The 23,486-nt window shown below is 43.7% G+C and overlaps 1 protein-coding gene across 2 annotated transcripts in view; it reads left to right on the top strand.

The window, feature by feature from the left end:
- The window catches only part of LOC149863726 (ferric reductase 1-like), a 29,796-nt gene that overhangs the window by 3,671 nt on the left and 2,639 nt on the right, over positions 1–23,486 (top strand). For both annotated transcript variants that reach the window (XM_090049234.1, XM_090049233.1), the window contains exons 2-15: positions 4,515–4,710; positions 8,423–8,559; positions 11,194–11,288; positions 12,301–12,448; positions 13,541–13,720; positions 15,028–15,126; positions 15,755–15,902; positions 16,418–16,534; positions 17,310–17,425; positions 17,737–17,823; positions 19,654–19,751; positions 19,947–20,005; positions 21,942–22,085; positions 23,378–23,439. In XM_090049234.1, the coding sequence (XP_089905360.1) occupies positions 4,515–4,710; positions 8,423–8,559; positions 11,194–11,288; positions 12,301–12,448; positions 13,541–13,720; positions 15,028–15,126; positions 15,755–15,902; positions 16,418–16,534; positions 17,310–17,425; positions 17,737–17,823; positions 19,654–19,751; positions 19,947–20,005; positions 21,942–22,085; positions 23,378–23,439 (1,686 nt within the window). The remainder of the gene's footprint in view (positions 1–4,514; positions 4,711–8,422; positions 8,560–11,193; positions 11,289–12,300; positions 12,449–13,540; positions 13,721–15,027; positions 15,127–15,754; positions 15,903–16,417; positions 16,535–17,309; positions 17,426–17,736; positions 17,824–19,653; positions 19,752–19,946; positions 20,006–21,941; positions 22,086–23,377; positions 23,440–23,486) is intronic.

The raw sequence follows: 23,486 nt of genomic DNA, 5'->3' as shown, positions 1-23,486 counted from the left end.
GGGAAGGGTTATATTTTAGTACAAAGGCTGGCAGAAACACTTTCCTGGCTTTTCACTGTATATGGAGCAGCCTTCGCTCTGTTTTCTCTTTTTACTTTTTTAAATTACTCTTTAGTGCCGTTATTTTACATTACCCCTTTCTGCCTCCGCATCTCTTTAAGCCATCTCTCTGTGGAAGGAAGGTGGTGGTCAGTTCAGTTTGTGGAAGAAAGTCTTTGCTTCTCTCATTCTGTACTGCAAGTTGTTCTATACACTAGAATGTTGAATGTTCCCCGCCCCCCTGCTCCCCTTATCTCTATCATGGTGTCTTATCTATCTTGCTCAGGTTTTATGAAGCTCTCAGAAAAGTCAGTGGAAACTTAAGAAGTGACTCGAGCCATGCAGACTATGGTGTCAGCAGGGCTTATGGAAGTTGTCCTTACATAAAAATGTGGTTTGACATAGTTCTTGCCAGCCCTACCAACTCATGCAGTCATGAGCTTCTGCTGAATGTACCATAGAGAACTGTGGAAGATTTTGAATGTGCTAGAACTGGGCCATAACAAGGTCCCTAAGTTCATTTTCACTAGAAGGAATCAATAATGTAGTGACTCTGCATATTAACCTACTGTGAATATTCTTGAGGAAAACGCTGAGAATTTCACATTTCTTCTTTTCTTTTACCCCATCTAGTTCTGGAGTATAACTGTTCTAAAAACTTTCCCCCCTTCTTTCATATGCTCTTTAGTGAGCTTTTGAAGAAGCACGTGACTGTTGTTCAGTGCTGTATATATGCATGCATTATATGTAGGCACTCTGAGGGGGAAAAATAAGCAAATAGTTACTCTGTTTTATAGCTCTCCAATTTTTGTTTTTCCCCTTTTACCAGAGGTCAATGCCCAGCTTGCTGAAATGGTACTTTGCCTCTTATCTTTATGCCCATGTGTGCTCTCAGGAACCTTCCTAACTATTTCTTATCAGTCTGCTAAATGGACTATGCTTTCCCAGAAGTACATCTTATTAGTATATTTTTTTACTTGAGTCTTGTGTGCATCTCCTACAGGGTTGAGAGGGTTATTCGGTACTCTCTAATCTGCTTTCACCCTCCTGCTGCCTCAGGGAGTCAACAATATTTATCTTACCATTTAATTATGACAGCTGGGGTAGGGTGAGTGCACACACTGCCGTTTGACAGAAAGGTTCACTCTGTAAAGATATGCTAGGTACCCTGAATTAATATCGCCAATTGTTGGTGTATAGAGACATATTATTACTACTGTTAAATGTATAACTACCATAATGAAAAGAAACTGGGAAAAGTTGAAGTGCAGTATCTAATGAGAAATTGTGCACGATTCTACATGCCAAGTAGAACTTAAAACGCCTCTCCTTTCCCTCCCCAACTCTACCTTTTTGTTTTGCTACGTGTGCCATTGTAGCTGGATAAAATGGACACAGTTATAGAATGATATTAACTTCCATCAGGATTTTCAGTCCTAACAGGTAAAAATGCTAAACGTGGTTTTGGCAGAAATAATATGTGATCAGTATTGATATTTGGAAGATTTTTCTCTTCATACAATCTTCCTCTTGATATGCAAGTCTTTTTTTTTTTCAAATAGACGACCAGTTTTTGTGTAGATTGGGGGTGTCAGACCTGCTCAGCTCCATGGGTTGGATGAAGCCTGCAGGCCATGTATTTGACACTTGTGGTCTATGTCATGTCTAGTAGAAGTGTGTGAAATGGGCCGTATTTGATTCTGATTTGGATTCAGCCCAAATCGGGGACAGTGATTCAGTTTGTTGATTTGGATCACTGTCCCCAATTTGAATGGGATGAATCTGAAGATTCAGTGCTGATTCAGAGAATCAGTGATTCAGCTATAGACACAGCTTTAAATGTTTTTTTTCTACATACCTTGACATACAAGGCACGGTTTGTGAATGCTGCAATGCCTGGGCAGATGGAGCATCCCACAGAAGCATGGTGTGGGGCCCCCCCACATGCTTGGCTGCAAACCTGGAAGTGGATTGGAAGTACTTCTGGTCCACTTCAGGATCCACTGGGGAACACGCTGGGGGCCCCCCCTGTACCCCCCTGGCTTGCGTGATGCTCCATCTGCCCCAGCATTGCAGCACTCACAACCCATGCCTTGTACCTTGTGGTATGTAGAAAAAACATTTAAAGCTGTGTCTGTCTGAATCACCAAATTGATTCAGAGAGATTAAAGGGTCTTCTGATTCGATTTGGATTCAGAGATTTGGTCACCAAATCAGGCCAAACCTCCACCAAATCAAATCGGCGACTGAAGCTTTGCACGACCCTAATGTCTAGTTGTAATTGAGCACTTTAGAACCTACCCAAGCAATAGGTTTTGTTTCTTCTGCCTTAAAGAAATATTTTCCAATATAATGTCTGCTTAGTGACTGGGAAAGATTTTATTATCAGGGAATCTTTGTTCATGTAACAATGAACAAATATGTACTGTGAGATTAGGTAGTCATCAGGAATGGTTGACACAGATCTAGAGCTGTGTGATTAATAAACAGCTGCCCTTGTCAGGGGCCCTGTAGTTCCCCGAGTACAATGTTCCTTTGTATCTCCTGTCTTTCTTTCTCTCTCTCTCTCTCTCTTTCTTCCTATCTTTTTAATCAAATAGACTTCTTAAGAGTCGCATGTCCCAGCTACTTGGTGCCCTTCCCTTAATTTAGGAGTGAGCGAAATGGCAGCTCCAGCTGGTAGCCAGACTCCATTTTCGAGTAGCCTCTGCCACATTCCTGCAGCTGGTTTCCATTGGAGACCCCAGCAGTGGTGGGGCCATGACCGGCCAAGGCCAAGGAGCAGTGGGGTTGTGAGCGTGGGGCCAGGGTTTCCATGGAGATCGGCCCCAGCAGCGCCGGCAGGGCATGGCTGGGTGGGAAGCTGCTCCAGGGCTGGGCCTGGGCTCTTGCAGCGGTGATAGTGTGGTCTGGGGCCAGGGCAGAGCCATGATCCACTGCCTGCACACCCTTGCTTGGAGCGTGTGGGCAGCAGATCGTGGTTCTGCCCAGGGTCCAGATCATGCTGTCAGTGCTTCAAGATCCCAGCCCCAGAGCAGCTCCCAGCCCATCCAGGTGTGCTGTCACTGCTGCTGGGGCCGGTCTCCATGGAAACCCTGGCCCCACACCCACAGCCCCACTGCTGCTGGGATCTCCATGGGAACCAACCGCAGTAATGTGGGCAGGGGCTGCTTGGAAAAGGAGTCTACTGTGGGCCCAATCTGGCCCTTGGGCCAGACTTTGCCCACCCCTGCTCTAACTTGTCTGGTTGTTAAGAAGGTTTGATGACATGTAAGATTTTTTTTGAGTTAGATCCTATCTTGTCAGTGATCTTTGTTAAAACTGCCTGCAACTAGACCATAGTCTGAGCATAGGTGTGGGAGACAGGATTTTTTTTGTTATAATCCCAGCCCTAAGGTTCTGTGGGGACTTGAGCTTCTGTAAAATGAGGAAAATATTTACTAACAAGAGGAGCTACTTAATGTTGTGAAGCATTTTGAGAGCGTAAAGGGGGTTGGTATAGTGGAACATGCTGGGCCTGTTTTAAGTTGCAGTATATTATTTGTTTCCCCAGGCACATGCACCTAAAATAAGAGGTCGGACTAAGTATATACAGGGATGTTGGGTTTCTTTTTTCCTGTTATAAAGACCATTAACTACCAGCATGAGGGGGATGAGTTGTTTGGGGGAAATGATGACAATGGTTTTTGAATTCTGTTTTTTCTTTTTAAAGTACTGTTTTTAAAAGGGGGGGAGTGGGGCAGGGAATTCAAATATGGCCAGAGAGAAAATAGTACTAGAGGGTAGATGTTCAAAAGTTATTAAATGGTTGGTATCTACAAAGTTCTTTGCATGAATCTGGTATCTTTTATAAGACCAACTTAAAAAGTTGGAAAACAATTATTAAACAAGCTTTCGGGTTCAAAAACCCTTCGTCAGGCTACGGAAGTTTCAGCAGTTGGTGTGTGCCTCTGCTGAAGTAAAGAACCTCTGGCTTTTCATTCCATCCAGGAAGAGCACACACCAACTGCTGAAACTTCCGTAGCCTGACGAAGGGTCTTTGAACCCGAAAGCTTGTTTAATAATTGTTTTCCAACTTTTTAAGTTGGTCTAATTAAAAGCGATCAGATTCACGCAAAGAACCTTGTCTGCCTATGTCCTTAGACCAACACGGCTCCAACCTACAACCCCAGTATCTACAAGGACTCTCATGAACATGTGGGAATTAACCTCAAGAATCTTTAGAAACAGAACCTGGTGCCTCTTATTTTGTGAAAACGTTTTTCAGATTGGTTGTGTGGTGCTTAATATTCAGTCAAGTCTACTAAAGAGATGTGGCAACCTGATATTTAGAACTGATGCATCTTGTGTTTGCAGGAGGCTGGCTTAGATGACTCTTGTGGGCTCCTTTTAACACTGCTGCTAGCCTGCTATAGTATGTGTACAGGGGAAACCTGCATCATTGGTTAATACTGTGTGATCTCTAACTTGTTCAGATGGAGTCTTCGGAATTGGCTTTCATGATTTGGCTATTGGCCTGTGTTTCTGGACCTGTAGATGGATATCCAAATGGAAAAGTGACAGAGGCCTGCAGTAGTATGGTGCCCCTCCATGGGCATTATCCTCAGCTGACACCTAAGCACATCATTACAGCAAGTGAGACTGAATTTAGACCAGGGGACCATATAAAAGGTATTGTGACTTTTTTATGTTGAAACGATTGTGGTCAGAGATGGATAGTATTTGGACTCAGCCACTCTAGATTGGTTATGAATGCTTGGTTAAAGGAACCTTATGATGCCTCCAGGCAGGCCTTTTCAGATTATACCAACGAGTTTGTTCAAGTCTGTATAGTCAACTACCACCTTGACTTCAGAAATTATTGCTTGGAACACTGTGACTTGGCATGCTTGTTTCTTTACTTCCACCTATACCAGTTTTTTAAAGGTGGTTAGCTGTGTTGGTCTGAAGTCACGCAGAAGGCAGTACAGGGTGGCATCTTAGGCTAAATACAGACATTCAAAAAGTCCTTGGTGGAAGCATTTTAACTGGGCACAGTCAGAAAAAAGAATTTTCACCTGATCAGGCCCCAGAAACCAATCTGTAGGTGGGACCAAATAGAAGTGCATAGCTGTAGACTGCTTTAAAAGGGTCTGATTTTTTTTTTTTTTTTTTCACCCCCTTCCCCCAGTCTACCCACCCCACCCTCCAGTACCACCTGAGGAACCCCAAGAATGAGTTCCCTCTGCTTGCTTTCTCCCTGCCCACTCTGAAAACAGTGTCTGGTTGGGAGTGGGCTGCAGGCTGGCAGCAAGCAGCTGGAATTCCCAACTCCTGAGGGATCATTGCAACTCCTAACACTTTCTGCAAAGTGCTATGAGTTAAAATGGGGAGCTGCTCTTCTGTTTGTGCCTTTTACTAAAAATGCTCTAAATTTTAGAGCACCAGGTAACTGAGCAGCCCTGCACTGTTCAGTGTGTGTGTGGAGGGGAAGGGACTCAGACCCTGCCTGCACTAGCTGCTGGGGGTGCTCCTGTCCCAGGAGACAGAGGGGCTCCTCTCCCCAGGCCTGCTCTCCCACCAGCTGGTAACTGTCAGCAGGTCCTCTTCCCAGCCCTGTGGCATGCTGCTGCTTGGGTGGGGTGGGATGGGAGGGGGAGCCTATGGGGGGACACAGAGCCCAGACCCCTTGGCCAGGCCACGGCACACTGCAGCACCAGGGCTGCTGTGGGGAGAGAGATTTCTCCCCCCCACGCCTACCCCTCTGGCCAGGTTGTGGCTTACAGTTGGCCAGAGGGAGGAAGTGAGGTTGGAATCAGAGGTTGCCACTGACTTTGGTCAGTAACATCTGAGTGGCTGGGGCTGGCACAGAACTTGAGCAGAGGAAAGAGCTCTGTCTAAGGCTACAGTGTAGCCATGTGCTGTGCTGCCTGTGATGGCAGGAGAATGAGACCTGTGGGTGGATGTGGTACATACATTTAAAAAAGGGCTAACAGAAACTGCTTTAGTCTAACCCTTGATAGATGTGGTACTGATTAAAAGTATGATCTGCTGCTTTTAAAGTGCTCTGAGCCATGAACACCTGTTCAGTTACTGCTTTAGAGCATTTTCTGTGCACTTAAAGCATGATAGGTGTAACACCCATACATAGCCTTAGAGCTTAACTTATTTATAAATTTCATAGACATTAGGGTTGGAAGGGACCTTGCAAGAGCATTGGGTCCAGCCCTCTGCCCAGGGGGCAGGAGTTGGCAGGGGTCAAATGATCCCAGTAAGATGGGCAGCTAAGTGTTTTTTTTTGTTTTTTTTAAAGTACCCAGGGTAGGTGCTTGACTCTTTCCCCCCACCCCAAGATGGGGGGTGGGGAAAGGAGTCAAGCACGCTCTGGGGACTCAGATAGTAAAGAAGCTTTTTCTTTTATATCCAGCCTAAAACGGTCTTCCAGGAGTTTGTGACCATTGGACCATGTTTTCCCAAGGGGTGCCCTAGTTAACTGGTGTTCTCCCAGTTCCTGATGCAAAAAGGCATGAGCTCTCATAGGAGATGGCTTAATTCATTAGATGCTGTGAATGGACTTGCAGAAAGAAGGGGTTCTAAAGGGACCTTAGAAGGGACGGGATTTCTTTTAGAATCCCTGCTTTCTGCAAGTCTGGTTCATCTGACTAAGTCAGGGGTAGGCAACGTTTTTTGGCTGGAGTTCTGAAAACCACCACAATGCCTACCTCGGAAGGTGCTGGAGTGTTGGCATGGCAGAAAAACAAAACAAGGACAAGGGGTGCGTGGCAGGATGCCCTGCTTGTGCCCTTGCCCCACAGCCCAGGCTCTGTGGCTGCCAGCAGCTACCCCAGCTCTGGGGAGCTGCTGGAACCCAGGCTGCTCCCAGCAGGGGTTGCAGCTTCCCAGCTGCCTGCTGGGAGCAGCCTGGGATCCCGGCTGGCAGCAACTCCCCAGAGCTGGGCACCTTGGGGCGGGCTGCGCTGCCTTGCTGTCCACCCCGAAGTGCACATGCAGTCTCCACCAGCACAGAGCTGATGCCAGAGCTGTGCAGCCTGGTAGAGCTGTTTGCACTCTGCCTGCTGCTTGCTGCAGCTGCCCAGAGCCCAGGATGGCTTCAAACAACTGCGCCAGGCGAGATGGTGTTCAACACCGAAAAATGCAAGGTTCTCCACCTTGGGAGGAAAAACCTGCACCATGCTTATAGGCTTGGTAGTGCTACACTGGTTAGCACTACAGATGAAAGGGACTTGGGGGTCATGGTTGACCACAAGATGAACATGAGCCTTCAGTGTGATGCTGTGGCTAGTAAAGTGAGCAAAACGCTGGCTTGCATCCATAGAAGCTTCGCAAGCAGACCCTGGGACATCATTCTCCTGCTGTACTTGGCCTTGGTGAGGCCGCAGCTGGAGTATTGTCTGCTTTTGGGCTCCACAATTCAAAAGGGACGTGGAGAAGCTTGAGGGGGTGCAGAGAAGAGCCACGCACATGATCAGAGGTCAGGAAAACTGACCTTATGATGAGAGGCTGAGAGCAATGGGGCTATTCAGCCTGGAAAAGCGCAGGCTCAGGGGTGATCTGATGGCCACCTATAAGTTTTATCAGGGGTGCTCATCAGGATCTGGTGGAACGTCTGTTCACCAGAGCCCCGCAAAGGATTGCAAGATCAAACATTCACAAACTCTACTGTGACCGATTCAGGCTGGACATGAGAAAGAACTTCTTCACTGTCCCAGCCCCCAGGGTTTGGAATAGACTGCTGCCAGAGGTGGTTCAAGCACCCACTTTGAACGCCTTCAAGACACATTTGGATGCTTATCTTGCTGGGATCCTGTGATCCCTGCTGACTTCCTGCCCCTGGGTCAGGGGGCTGGACTCAATGATCCACTGGGGTTCTTTCCGGCCCAAATGTCTATGAAATCACCTCCGTGCTGGGAGTGGAGGAGAAACCGGGGCTGAGCTGCCTCAGGCCATCCCCCCACCACCCGCTGCAAGGCACTGGTGCATGTGCCAGTGCACAACTAATGCTGGAACCTGGCACAGCTGTTTGGAGCCTTCCGGCTGCAGCCACCCCTGGCTCTGGGGAGCTGCTGCCAGCCAGGATCCTGGGTTGCTTCCAGCTGGCAGCTGGGACACTGCAAGCCCTGCTGGGAGCAGTCCAGGCTCTGTTGCTGGCAGCAGCTACCCAGAGCTGGGGCTGATTGCAGCTGGGAGGCTCCAGACAGCTGTGCTGCGTCATGCCAAGCAAAATGGCCTCACATGTCACGCTTGGCACGTGTGCCATGGGTTGCCGACCTCTGGACTAAGTAGACTCTCTGTATTAGTTACTCTAAGGTGCCACCCTGCCTTGCCCTTCTGCCAGTTTACATGGTAAACTGCTTAACTACATTTTTCACCCTTCCTGTTTTAGTGACTTTGTCTGGGCCAGACTTTGAAGGATTTCTTTTGCAAGCCCGGGATGCAGAGAACTTGGATGGCCCTACAGTTGGCTCCTTTCTGCTAGTTGAGCAACGGATTTCTCAGCTTCTGACATGTAACCATGTAAAGGTATGGTCTGTTTTCAAATGGCACCTAAAAGTGTATGGAGTTGGCTGTAATGGTATTGCCTACCCTCAGGCTAAACTTCTCAGCCTAGCTATGATACCCCTCCCTCTCCTTACTTCTATTTTAATCCCAGAAAATAGCTCAACACAATTGGGTTATGATTTGCAGATGATGGTATGGCTCCTTCGACCTTTTCCATGTTACTCCTGCAAGAAGTCTGCTATCTGAGGTGGTCAGTATCTTCTGGGGGAGGATGGAAGCATATTTTTTTACTATTTCAGTTTTAGGTATATTTACTCAGTATGATAATAAAAATGAAAGGGAGAGAGCACTCTATATGTAGTTAAAGTGAGGATGATGATGTAGTTACCTGTAAAATCCCTTTTGTCTGAGATGTCTAAGAACAACAGATTGGGGTATGGTCTAGGTATACTTGGCCATGCCTTAAGGCAGTGTTGGATTAGATGACCCCTTCCTTTGGCAGCTCTGTGTTATGAGTGTATGTAATGATCATGTGGTGATTATACTTGCACCACTTGTGGACGTCAGTGACTTCCTGTCTCGGAACATGATTGACTTCACTATGTGATCAATACAGAGATTGGTTCAGCGGAAGCAGACTTGATTTGAGGAATGCAACATGTTGCACAGGGCAGATTGTTTCATTTATTAGGTGCATAAATGGACTGAGGTGCCTGAGGCTAGGAACAGATATCTTCAGTGACATGTGATCAGCTGCACCTTGGCACGTTGCAGCTTAGCTTATCTCAGTCCAGGGACATCTAGGTTAGGGACAGACTTTCAAAAAGCCTGAATTGATTAAATCTTTGCAGGTTAGTCTAACCTGACTAGGCTGAACTGGTTTAAAACTGGATAGACAGTCTGTCTGGACTGAGGAAGTTCAGGTACATGCCTGTAGTGGCTCAGGCTAGAAGCCAAAGGATGCTAGAGTAGCCCTCCCTTCCATTCTGCAGGGAGCTGAGCTGAGGGGGGTGTGGTCAGGCCCCAGCAGGACTCTCTAACTGGGGATGTCTGCCTGCAGGGTCCCAGGCTTTTCCCTGCTGGCTACTCAAGGGGAAGGAGTGTTGCCAGCCCTCGGCCTCAGGCTAGCACTCTGAGGCAAAGCAGGGTGTGCAGTGCACGCATCTGTTGATGATATGGAGCTTTTCAATTTCCCTCCCTGCTTCATCATACTGTCTGCAGCAAACTGACATGTAAGCAGGCCAGCCAGGGGGCTGATAAGTCTTTATCACTGGATTACTAAAATACTACCTCTCTCCACATTACTTCAAAATTCTTAAACAGCTTACCAGCTCCAAAAGCCCTAAGCAATCATTGTTCTGCCTACCTATCCTGGTGAAATTGGAGAGAGAGACGCACATACATACCAGTTGGCATTTGCTAGCATACCACATGCTGGCTATGGTCTGTGCTGTGGCAGAGAGGAGGAAGGGGTCTCTGCTTAAGCAGGGAGTGGGCGGGGAAGGAGGCACGGAGGAGCCAGCAGACCCTGCTGTGCCTGCAATTGTGTGCCGAGCTCCAGCTAAGGAGCAGAGGGGAGGTGAAATGAGAGCATGCCAGATGCTGGGGGACTCTGATTTAACTTAAACCAGCACAGGGTCTGGGACAGACATTGCATAAACCAGTTTGAGCCAAATCGGTTAAGTCTGATACTGTGTTCAACCAGGCTTATTTCAAACCGGTTTCAGCCATTTTCAGACTGGCTTATGTACACTGAACATCTGATCTGTTACAGGGTTAAACCAGTTTCTGATCACTTCAACCAGTCTGTGTAATGTCTGTCCCTAGCCCTATGGATGTTCCCCCTTTGCTGTGCTCTGACTCAAACTGCATCTGCAAAAAGGCGGGTGGAGGGAAGGACAGGGACTCCTGCTTGTAGACATGCTGTCTGTTAGGGAGCAGGAGAATGTGATGCAGGGGATTTCCCTATGTGTCCTACAATGTATGTGTGTGTGGAGCGGGGGGGTGGGGAGCAGATCTATCTGAGCAGGGAAGCGCTCTTTTCCCCCCCACTCAGCCAGACCTGGGGCATGGGTCTGGCTGAGTGAGGAAAGTGGCACAAAGGTAATAGATGTCTGCTGCAATAAAAGTGCAGAGTCTATTACTAGCTTTTGTTGCAACACTGCCTCCCCCCTGCCCCCCATGTGGCACAACAAAGGGTATCAATGTCTGTTTGGTCAGCATTTTTACTGTCATAAAATTTTTTTATGGCATTGCGAATGAGATGTCAGGTGACTTCTGTTTCTACCCTAAGTCTGGTTATAATCTACCATGTTTGGGTCCCTGAAAAACATTTGGTAGAAAAGATGGATGGGTCCTTCTTGCTGCTTACTTTTGCGGCTCAGTCTTAAGGGTCTGACAGTGTGTTACAAAATGATGCAATGTGGATTTTCAGGGACTTGGAGGATGGAATAGAATTGCACCCAAGTACTACTTTAGGCACCTAATAAGTGGGATAGAATTTGGACCTATTTGTGCAGGACTCAGTTGAACTGGATCTCTATAGTATTGTGCAAAAATAGATGCAGTCTGTTGCTTGTGCAATAGTTCCATCAATGCACGATGAGTATTTCTAAATGCCGGTTTTCAGAGTGATTCTGTTTGTATCTGTTTCAGAACTCATCTGTCAGTCACACACACAAATCAAAAAAGAACCATTTAGAAGCTTACTGGATTGCTTCCCCAAATGCACCAAAACACGTACAATTTCTGTAAGTCAATCTAATCTCATGCTTGTTTATTTTATTAGAGACCCAAGCTAGACTAATCAGATCAGTACACTGTCAGACAAATTGGTTAGTTACTGGTAAATGTCTTGCAGGAAGGTGGGGGGTGAGTAGAAGGGAACCTACTGTAGAGTTTTCTGCCTTTTCTACCCGCTCCAACTTGTATGTTAACACTGGCTGCCTGTACACATGATAGTTCATCTTCTAATTGGAATGCATCAGAGCAGATTCAGTTAATCCAGTTTGCTCTGCATTCTAATTGGAACATTTCAGCATGGCCTCACTGGCATGGTTATAAGCCTGTGTGTGTTTAAGAGGCCGCAGAGGCACTTTATCTAAACCTTGTTGAATGAGGTTTAGATAAAGCGTGCCAAGGCCATTTTTAAATGTGAGGGGGCTTCATACACATGATGGTGAGACATATATTTTAATTAGAGTGGCTCTCCTGGAACACCCTACCCCCAACACAGGTATAGGCAGCCATTGATTCTACTGCCTGTTGGAGGCTGGGGAAAAACTTCAGTAACATCTGTGCTTTGAGTTGGGGCCTATTACTTATACCTTTCTCTATCTACATATACCTAGACTCAGAGGAATACATTATTGAAAACGCTCTTGATTTTATTGTCAATCAGACCTCCATTTGTCCAGCTGTCAATGTTTTTCACTTTTGGACTGTGTAGTGCATGGGCAGTGACTTGAAAGGCTTAAACTGGAAATGGGAGTTTTAAAAATTATACCTGAAGCAGCACAGATTTTTCTATATCAGGGAGTCCATAGGCCCTTCACTCCCCTTCTTTTTGCTTCTAAAACATGAATTACTGGTCTATCTAGATTCTAAGACCAGAGGGACAAATAATACAATGCGGCGTAGTTGGTATTCTGTTTCTTCCTGATGTGTATTTAAAGCTCCCCCACTGCCATATCATTTTATCATAAATGAATTTAAGGTTTAAATATGCAATATCATATGGTATTTGTCTTTTCTTTTTTTCAGAGCCACAGTTGTGGAGAAGTATCACATTTTTTGGGTAAAGATTCCTGGTCCTATAATTTCCCAACCTAATGCCCCACCTTTAACCGCAATACCCACTACCCCAAAGACACAGCCAACTTCACAGCCTGTTTCTCATCTAAAAAAACCAGTAAGCAGTACTCTTTCTGTATTCTATCATTTTTATTTATTACCAATAGCTTCCCATTAGGGGAAAAAAATTCTAAAATATAGAATAAATTCTTAAATTTAGCTTTGTTTTTTTGTTTTTTTTAAAGCCAGGCAGTTGACGGGAAGTAAAAGGTGATGAATCATTTCCTGACTCCCCGAGTCATCTTTTGCATGCATTTTATTTTAAATCTAATATAGTCAATTTTTTTTCACTTTCCTTTGAGCTCATTTGGGCAGAACCTTTTTCCATGCTTTTATGTATTAGTTATTGCCTGGGTGATTGTGTGTCACTATATATGTCAAGGCTTCCCCCCCACACTTTTAAGAAAGAGAAGGTAGAGAGCAAGAAAAGAGTAGATAAATGTTCCTGCCTTGGTGGTTTAAATTGGTCTATAATATTTTTTTAAAAGCTTGTTGTTATGGGTTTATCTGCAGAACTAGCTTACTTTATTGGGTTATATTGCTACTTAATCAGGTCTGTCAATGAGATGTCTATTCTGCTTATTGTTATGTTGTATCCCTTTTGCATAGCATGCACTTCACAGTACATTTCCTTCATATAGCACAAAAGTTCTCATGTGTGGATGTATAATATTAACCATCCAGGAAAATGGAGAAAGCCTGGAACTTTTCTAAAAACTTAAGAGGTCTTAGTGGTTTACAATCTTTTTGGAAGAGAGAGGCACCAGGCTCTCTTATCACCCTGGTTAATTAAAACAGCTGCCTTTTTATTAAACTGAGGACTCTCTTTCTTAGACAAGAGGAGTTGTATTACATTTCAAAATGATAGCTTTTTTTCCAACATCACAAGGTCTCTTTTTTTCCTGCATGTATATTTCTTTCTCCTCCCTTTTTCATATAAGCTGAATTGTGAATTGAAAACACACCTTAACTACCATGAAAGCAAACTCTAATCTTAGTAATTACAGGCTTTTTTTGTGTTGATGTCCTTCTTATGCTGGTTGGGACTTTAAGGGGATGGTAAAAGGGTTATTGTTTCTTTGACTGGGGGCGGGCAGGAGAAATGTTATGGCTTGGACAGTGACTGACTTCATGGTTCAATTGTCTCTAGTTTAATGCCTTGGGCTGTGGATCTATGAAGTTCTGTATAAGGAATCCTACAAACTGCAATCCTGAGGCTGCCAACTGTTTCTTTCTGTCCTTCAAACCAGATGGTCATTCAGTTATTATAGAAATGAGTGGCCCTAGTGAAGGGTATCTAGCATTTGCATTATCTCATGACCAGTGGATGGTGAGTATTCCTTACCTTGTGGCTTTTAACTTTGGTAGATTTATAGCTTTGAAAAATATTCCATAAGGAGTCTTCTGACCAAAATCTGGATGGTGCTGGAAGATGTAGCAGTGGCTCTTTCCACAAATAAAAATAATCCCTTGTGAGAAGGGTGAATGGAGAAGGCATTTCATAGCAGTTAAAAAACCTTTCTGACCAAACTTACTGTGAGCGTTCCCTCCCTAGTCTCCATGAGCGCTTATACATACCACGGGTTATAATCCTCGTTAAATAGGTTTATAAAATTTAAACTTGTTTATTTTGGAGTGTTGCACCTGTGTTTTTAGCTGCACTAGGTTTTCAGATGAATTAAGCTGGCTCCTTGGCTGGTGCTGCAGGAGAGTTGGACAGTCCAGAACTGCCCCTCTGGCCTGGCCCCCCCCCCCTTGCCCATGGCCTGCCATGCAGCTGTTAACAGAGAGCTGTTAAACAATTTTAAAAAAAATAAATAAATAAAAAGCCACACAAGGGGGGGGAAGTGGAAACAATTTGAAAGCGAAAGCAATGGGAGGAACTACAAAGAAGTTGCAGAGCCATCTGGTGGACAGAGAGACTTATTATACATCTTTGAGTTCCTTTGTGTTTTGCACTCAATGAAACCATGGATGTGATGCTTTAATTGTTGGCAAGCCAAACTAAACTACTCTCGAGGAGTTTTAGTTTAATGCACAAGAAAGACTTTTAATGCATTGGGAAATCCTGCTCGTGCAAACAGACACCTAGTTGCAGCGTGTGAAAGGGCAAAAATCGTGGTGTGTACATGAGCTGCTTGTAGGTATCTGTCTTTTTTTTAAAGTCAAATGCCAGATTTCAGAATTCACTATAATTAAAGTAAACTGCTTAATAGCAATTAGTTTGTAATAAAAAATAACTGATCATAGTAAAAATCTATTAGCACCTGTGTACCACACTTTTTGTCAAATTAAGTTTTGTATTTTATTGGTGGATGGGGCCCTTTCTTATACAAATAGATTTTAATATTTTTTTAATAGCTTATACTTGAACTTGTTAACAAACTGGATTACACTTTGTAGATGACTTGCAATTCTTTACAATACAATGTGGCCAATTTTGCAATTTTAGTCACTGTAAATCTATTCATGTCCATACTATAACATGGAAGAAATGAGGCATCCACAGATAAGTTCCTAACTCCCTTTTGTAGGGGAAGACAAACTGGTTTTGTATGCAACTGTGTGTGTGTGTGTGTGTGTGTGTGTGTGTGTGTGCGCGCGCGCGCACACGAAAACCTCTCTTTTTCCCCTCAGGGTGATGATGATGCATACTTGTGTGTTAGTGAAGATCACCATATCAACATCAATACTGCCTTCCTGAGAGGACGGTCTTCTCCTGTATTGGACTCTCAGGTTTGGTGCAAGAGTTCTGGAGTAACTTTCCCATGCATAGTGTTAAATTTAGTGATCACATCCTTGTTTTACACAATAGCTCTGAACAAAGCCAATAAGACAGTTGTAACCAGTAAAGGCCACAAATGCTAAGAAACTTTCCTTTCCTCCTCACGCTACATGACCTTCAAAATGATGCCCTTTCTGTTACAAAAGGGGTCAAGGGATGTTTGTATGAGACCTGGTACTGGTTTCCAGGTTACTTCTCTTTTAGAACTTGCATGGTAGCGTCCCATCATGCCAAGGAGGTTGACCACTATGGGCCCCTGTATTCTGAGGCAGGACTGTCCAACTGGTGGCCTGTGGGCAGCATGTGGCCTGCAAGAGGTTAAAGTGTGGTCTGTGGCTCCTGCATGGCTGCCACTCCCCTTCTCCCACATTGTTTCTGCTGCTGCAGCAGTAGGTGCAGTCTCTGGGGAAGAGCAGTCTAGTGGCAGGAGGCCTAGTAAGCTTGCTGTATTCATGGCAGAGGGAGTTGAGGGCTTTGTGCTGCTTGCACAGCTGTGCCAGTGGGATAGCTTGTGCAGCAGTGTGGGGGGATGTGAGACCAATGAACATTAATGGCCACCATTTTGTGTGTGTGTTGTAGAATACCCTTGAAGATATGTCATGGAGGCTGGCTGATGGTGTTCTTCAGTGTTCCTTCAGAAGAAAAATCCATCTTTCTGATAATCAAAGGAGGTATAATCTGGATGCTAATTATTACATATTTCTCGCAGATGGAGAAGTTGGTGAAGGTAAGTGCCTGATTTGATGAGACTGAGTATTCACATATCTCAAGTAACTCTAAATAAGGACTGCTATGTACATGGCTCATTCAAATTAATACAGTAACAAATCTGATCTTTTTATACTAAACTTTATAGAAGTAATTTTAAGACTGACCATGAACTCATCTTTGAAGATGAACATAACATAAATTTAGTTTATTATTAAAAGAACTGTCCCATACCCACCAAGTGCTTGAAGCAGTATCCTTCTGAGAGATTTTTATGAATAGTATTGAACTAGTCAGTGTCTATAATATTATTTAGAAGCTATTCTTTAAAACACTTTTATTATGGGAGAGTGCTAATCTACTACATAATCTATCGAGGTTTTTGTGTTTTGAATCTGGTGTGGCATATGGGAAGGACTTGGCTATTTCTCTGGGTGGTAGATATGGCACTTGTCTTATACAACTTGCTTTCTAAATGTTTACAAACAAGATTGCTTTTGTCACTGTCAACTAAATTACTCTCTCTTCTTGTAGGAGGTCCAATTTACAAACATCAGCGTCAGCCTCTCATTAGCAATGGAATGTGCAATGTCACAGGCCCTCCGAAGGACTTGGGAGGATCTCGTTCTCCACAGCTTATTAAAATCCATGGTAAAAAATAGTTTTATTCTTCAGTCAGTGGACTTGCCCAGTGTTGAAGGGATGGTGTTTGTTGCAGGAGTAAAAATTCAGAATTATTTTTATTCCTTTTATCTATGATTTGGCTATCTACGTTTTAAATTGTCTTTTGCTCTGATGAAGTTATCTCTTACTAACACTGTAAAACAGGTACCACAGAGACTCATATTGAGCAAAGTGGCTCTTAACTGCCAGTGGATGAGTTAAGTTTTTCTTTTTTTCCTCCTTCACTTACAATGAGCTCTGAACCAGGTTCATAAAGAACTGAATGAAAATTCCTTTCATTTTTTCAGTAGGGAAATGAAATTTTGGCAGCAAACACCAGAAAACCCAGTCAGTACAGGAATCGTAGACTTTCTTGACTGACTAGCAAAACTCACTCCAGACAATATGACAGGAAGTCAAGGCATTGCAGACCTGGCATATGAATTGGGAGTGAGATCTATATCTTTGTCCATACGCTCCTGCCTCAGCTAGCACTGGTGTCTCTTGCCCTCTAAAAAGTTAAGTACTGTTATTAATCACTTGGTGTTAGGTAGGAAATCAAGGTATTGCACTGGGTCAATTTTGCCAGTGTGCACATACACCGCCTTATGGGTTTAAACTGGTAGGATTTTACTCTCTACTCTTGCATTCTCCTAATGCTAATTTGTGAAACACGTTCCCTGTTATGTTTTGTTCTGTGTTCATGTCCAATCCTGGAAACAAAGTTTTTTAATATTTGGATCTTTCTTTTATCCCTGCTCAGGTGCACTAATGTTTGTAGCATGGATGACTACAGTTAGCATTGGTGTTATTGTGGCACGATTTTTCAAACCAGTCTGGCCTCATTCCTTGTTGTTTGGAAAGGAGATTTGGTTTCAGGTAGGCAAAAAGATGTAACTGTGTTCTATTTGAAATAACATTTTAACAAGAGACCGAGATTTTAATTTTAAAGAGATGGCAAATTACATTTTTTTTTTTTTTTTTTGGGTCCTACTAGTTATCACAAATTGAAATGCAATTTGGTTGGATTTGCAACAGAAGATAAACTCAAAACTGTGTAATTGTCTAATTTTTAAAATAGAATTTGCCTTGTACTACTGAACTCATGTCGCTTTCAATAATTTCTTCATAACACTTAAGTGCAGGTTCCCTTTAAAAAAACAAACAAACCCCAACCTACTTAATTACAGGTGCATCGTACACTAATGTTGACCACGGTGGCTCTTACAAGCATTGCTTTCATTCTGCCTTTTATATACCGAGGAGGCTGGAGTTATGTAAGTAAAACTTTCTGATTTTTAGTTTATCAGCAGGGATCCTGGTTTGTGTGTGTTCTCTTTTTAAAGTAAACCCAAATCCACATTTTTCCCATGGTTAAAATGAAACATCACTATTATGTAGATATATGCACAGTGGTGTTTCATTTTAATTATGGAAAAATGTGATTTTTGGGCTACTTTTTTAAAACAGAAAATGGGGGATCTCTTTTAATCAGAGAAAACCAGGATCCCTGATGATGACGCACTAGAATGGTGGTCAGAACTATGTGTCTGTATGACCACTTCTGATCTCTATGCCATGTATGTACACCAAAAGTGAATTGCACTAAGGTTAGTGAGTGTCTTCCATATTGTTAGGTTTCAAATTGGGGCTTTTTAGATGTCCCGTTTGGCTAGGGACAGATATGCAAAAAGCCTGAGCCTGAATTGATTCAGTCTCTGCAGGTTATATAACCTGCCTAGGCTGAACCAGAGGGGAATACAGACATCCCCTCTGGACTGAGAAAATGCAGGCACATGCCTGCAGTGGCTCAGGCTAGAAGCCGGTGGGGAGGGTAGGGGGGTGGTAGAGCAACCCTTCCTTCCCTTCCATGGTGCTGAGCTGAGGGGAAACCTGGCCAGGCCCCAGCAGGACACTCTGATTAGGGAGGGCTTCCCCCTGCTGCTCCTGACTAGTCCAGCAGGAAGTTGATAACAGCATTTATCAGCCCATCAAAAGACAAAAGCCTCTCTCATTAGTTCAAATGCTTTTTAAATGACTTTTTCCAAGGTAGGAACAGAGGAAGTTACCAGCTGACCTGTTGATTAGCTTCAAAAAGCCTTAAGTGGACACTGTCCTGTTTGCCTTACACAGACACATCTCAGCATTAGCTAGCATATCAGATGCTGGCTACGGTCTGTGCCTTGGGAGGGGGATCCCTGCTCAAGTAGGGAGGGTGGAGCAGGAGGAAGCCAGGCAGATGCTGCTGTGCCTGCAGTCTCTGCCAGAGCTCCAGGCAGGGAGCAGAGGGGTGGGGCCAGCCCTGCTGTGGAGCAGAGAGCCCTGCCCAAGGCTGTAAAGCATCTGGGACGCTGGGGGACTCTGGTTTAAGTTAAACTAGGAAGGGGGTTTTGGACCAACTTTGCATACATCAGTTTGACCCAAATCAGTTAAGTCTACATTCAGCCAGGTTTATCTCAAACCAGTTTCAGCCATTTTCAAACTGGTTTATGTGCACTGAAAATCTGTTCTGTTACAGGTTTAAACCAGTTTCTGATCACTTAAACAGGTCTTTATGTAATGTCTGTCCCTAGCCTTTAAAATATAAGGAGTAAATCCTGTGTTTTTAATGTCTGCAATTTTTCTCATTTAGAAGGAATGTCTGTGATCATAGTGCTGGGTTTTTGAGCAATCCTTTAATGATGACTCCTTCAAAAATCTTTCAGGTTTTTTTTTTTCTTTGTATGTGAAATCTTTATTCTACTTTCCAAAAACAGTTAGAAATTAGATTTAACTCGTTAAATTTGTAGATCTATTGCCTCCATGTCACCTTTTTTCTTTTTTCCCCATCTACCAGTTCTCCTCAGGTGGGACTATATAGTTCTCACCTTCTGCCCCAGTCTGACACTTTACCGTTGAATGCTTTAGAAATGTATCACAATGCTTTATCTGAATATGAATTTCATTACTGTATCTATTACTCAGTTATATTTTCCTTTTTCATATTCCTCTCAAATTGCCCTGTAAACAAATAAAACATTGAGAATATTTACTGTTTTAGATTCACCTAAAATTGATTAGTGTTTTATCATAAGATGGTTTTAAATGAAAAATGTCCATTTGTTCAGAAAGCAGGTTTTCATCCGTATCTTGGTTGTACTGTGATGGCTTTGGCAATCTTCCAACCGCTTGTGGCTGGTTTCAGACCCTCTCCTCATGGACCGAGGTATTTTGTAGTGACATTCATCACAGATATTTTTAGGAAACGGGTTGAAAAGATGGGTTTTTTACATTCCGATAATGCAGCTACAAACCTAAATATAGTAAGATCATATGACATATTTAAAGATCTCTTCATTCGTTGTTAGATTTCTACACTGGTAATTACATATCTATATTGTTGACTGTGTTTGTTTTGTAGGAGGCAGCTATTTAATTGGGTTCACTGGAGCACTGGCACAACTGCTAGAATATTAGCTGGTAAGTAGCTGTGATCTTTTCTAGGCATATTAGCACTTCAGTGTTTGTAATGTAGGCTTGGGTGTCTTGTTGAGGCATTTTAGACTAACATGTTACACATGCGGAGTGCACTGAATTTTAGTTATACAGTTACTGGTCTTAAGTGATATTACCATTGTGATCTCATAGGCTAAGTACAGATGATCAAAAAGTCCGAGGCTAAATCAATTCAATCCTTTGCAGGCTAGTCCAAACCATGTAGATTGAACCAAGAAGCAAGTAAACGGACATTCCAGAAATGTAGCCACGTGCCCTCAATGGCTCAGACTAGAAGCTGGGTGGTGCTAGAGCAGCCCTCCCTTCTCTTTGGCAGTGACCAGAAGGCTGGAGGGAAGCTGGGAGAGGAGTCCTCCGGGCTTTTTCCAGTCCCTTCATAAGGTTGGGGGAGGGCAGGCCCTGGCTGGCCTGCTGAGTATGACTAGGGAGGGGGATTTAAACCCCCACCATGGCCTTCAGGGACCTCAGCCAGGGTGTCCCAGGGGGGAGAGGCTTAAAGCCCCCTCTCCTGTTCTGCCTGCCTGACCCCAGGGTCTGGCTCCCCACTTCCTCTGCTCCAGGGGCAAGTGGGGCGGGGAAAAGCCTGTTGGAGGCTGCCCCACCCCTAGCAGGCAGACCAGGTTGCAGTGTGGAGCCAGGCTTTCCACCTCCACCCCCTTCTCAGCCAGCCAAAGCAGCGATAGTGCTCCAGCTAGGGAGCAGAGGGGTGGGACTAACCCTGCTCTTGTTAGCAGACAGCCCAGCCCAGGGCTTCAAAACATCCTGGGATGCTGGGGGGACTGAGTTAACTTGAACCAGGAAGGGGTCTTGGGCAGAAGTTCCATGAACTGGTTTGACCTAAATCAGTTAAGTTTGATACTACATTCAACCAGGTTTACCTTTAAACCAGTTTTGGTCATTTTAAAAGCAGTTTATGTGCACTGAATTTCTGTTTGGTTACAGGTTTAAAACAGTTTCTGATCACTTAAACTGGCTTATGTGTAACTTCTGTCCCTAGGCATAATCCCTAAAATGGCTTCAGTGTAAAAGGTGTATAAATTATACATTCACATCTGACTGCAGTGCATAATAACATTGGTGGGCAGTAACCAAACAAGAAAACCTTTGTTTAAAACTACATCTCCCTTTCCTCATAGTTTCAACCTATTCAAGTTGTTAATATGTGACACTGGGCCCTTTCTGTCTGTTTTAAGGACTGTAGTGGTCTATCTCATTTCAGTCTTGTTTGGATACCAGACATCCCTCTCTCATCTTGTTTCTTTTGGGGCAGCCACTGGCATTTTCTAAATGCCAAAGAAACTGGGGAGTGGGGAGTTCATTTACTTAATTTTTTTTTTTTTGTTACCACTATAATAACATTGCATCTGTGCCTTCAAACTTTTTAGATCATTTTGAGATGAGGTACTTGATTCTAATCTGTAGAGTCTTTTGGGGTAATTTCATAAGGGATGGGGGATGCAAAAAGAGCTTGGTTGTTCAGGAGGGCTGGCTATAATTTCTCTTGAAACTCTTAAGTGTGCACTTAATTTCTGGTGCCTGTTTTACAGAGCAGGGTGCGGGGCCCAGGGCAAATCAGCCTGTGTGGGGCCCTGCCCCCAGACATGAGGAAGCTGGCTGCAGATTCAGCAGCAGGGTGGAGCGGGTGCTGAGTGGCCGGAGGCGTCAGATTCAGCGGCGGGGTGGGTGGAGGTGCTGAGCAGCCAGATGTGAAGCTGGCAGATTTTGTGGAGTCACCATGGCTGCTCTGCCCACCTCTGCGGTGCCCCTTCCCGCCCCCCCGGACAGCTCTGCCCATTTATCAACCAGGAACTCCTTGACTTTATTTTGATGTGAAGACAAGATTCCTTACTGCTTCCCTTCATGTTGCTCTAATATGAAGAATTTTATTTTTAACAACCAGTTGTGACTATGTTTCTGGGAATGGATCTACCAGCGCTCAAACTTCCATACCCATGGGACACTTATACAATGCTTGGATTTGTGGCATGGCATGTTGGGATTGATGTTCTTCTGGAGATGCATGGCTACTGTCTCATTCACAAAGGTACAAATGAAACAAAACTGCTGGCCTTGTTTGCAGTATGGTACAAAATGACACTTTGCAGGTGATCTGCAAAAACTTGTAAGCTAAATTTTTAAAAAGGGACCCTGGATACTCTCTAACCTGTACTTACAAATCCCTGCTCATTAAGGTGACTTGGTTTATGCAGACTGTCCAAGTGAGACGCATCGTAGTAAAAAACACATGGACAAAAGCTCATACATCATTAGTGACTAATCTTAAAAATTGATCCCAGTAGTCTCAGTAATGGAATTACTTGATACTTGCCATAAGAATTTGCCTCTAAGTGAAAATGCACTTTGACATGATCTCAGTGTAATTCCTAAAATCAGAGTGAAATGCGGCATGATACATTGTAGTTGTTAATGTGCTGGTGAAAGTCTAGCTGAGTGTGAGAGGGTAAACTCCATGGGAACAAGAAAGTAACATAACATTGCCCTTGGAGATCCCTTGTGATGGATTATTGTCCCAACTAACTGAAGATATGTCATGTAGATGGGATAGTTGTCATCAGGGATTGGACTTGGACCTAAATGACAACACTTGCTGTTTAAGTTCACCATGGGAATTTTGGTTCTCAAGTATCACGGGTGAAATTCTGATACTGTAAAGTTTGGTAGGAGACTCTCTGTTTTTTGTTTTCCTTCTTAAATGTTAATGGGACCAGGTTAGCAATCTAAACTTGTAACCTTGCTTTGACTAGTGTCTCTAGGCAGAGACATTTTGCAAATGTAAGTGAGCTGATACATAAATGAGCCAGCATAAGTACATGAGGGGTAACTCTATAATAATGAGGAATGGTGTTGGTCAGAATCCTTATGATGTAAGAAGACATGCAAAGAGGGAACGATGAGCAAAGATGTGGAAAGATAGTGGGGTTTAGATGCCACCTAGATGAGTAACAAAGATGGTAATATCAAATAGCACAAAATAAGGCGAAAGGAAGAAGGAAGTTCTGGAAGAAAGGAACACTTAAACTTCTTTCTCAATTCTCTGTACTTTTACTATTAGAGTGCATCTTTGCCAAAAGCAGCAATCTCTTCTCCACATAAGAACCTGTATTCTCATGTTCACATAATACAATTAGGGATGGGTGAACTTTTTGTCTGCTAATAATTTATTCAGCAAAAACAGCTTCATGTTGACCAATGTTTTCTCTTTTGAAATTTAAAACTTGTTGGTCAAACTTACTAGCCTATGTAAATATTAATTTATGAAAAATTGAATCTTTTAAATCAAGTGTAGAGCCAACTATTTTCTCTCTCTTTTTTCAGTTGAGCTAATAGATGATGATAGGATACATATTCTGCAGTCACTTACATCTGTGGAAGCAGAGGCAAGTCATATAATAAATATCTCATGCTAGAGACAGTAGATACTGTC

Source organism: Crocodylus siamensis, chromosome 5, assembly GCF_052110815.1.
Source record: "Crocodylus siamensis isolate JL-2025a chromosome 5, ASM5211081v1, whole genome shotgun sequence".
In the NCBI taxonomy this organism is placed as follows: Eukaryota; Metazoa; Chordata; order Crocodylia; family Crocodylidae; genus Crocodylus; species Crocodylus siamensis.
Note: the sequence above shows the minus strand (reverse complement) of the source record. Positions and strands in the feature narration are given on the sequence as shown.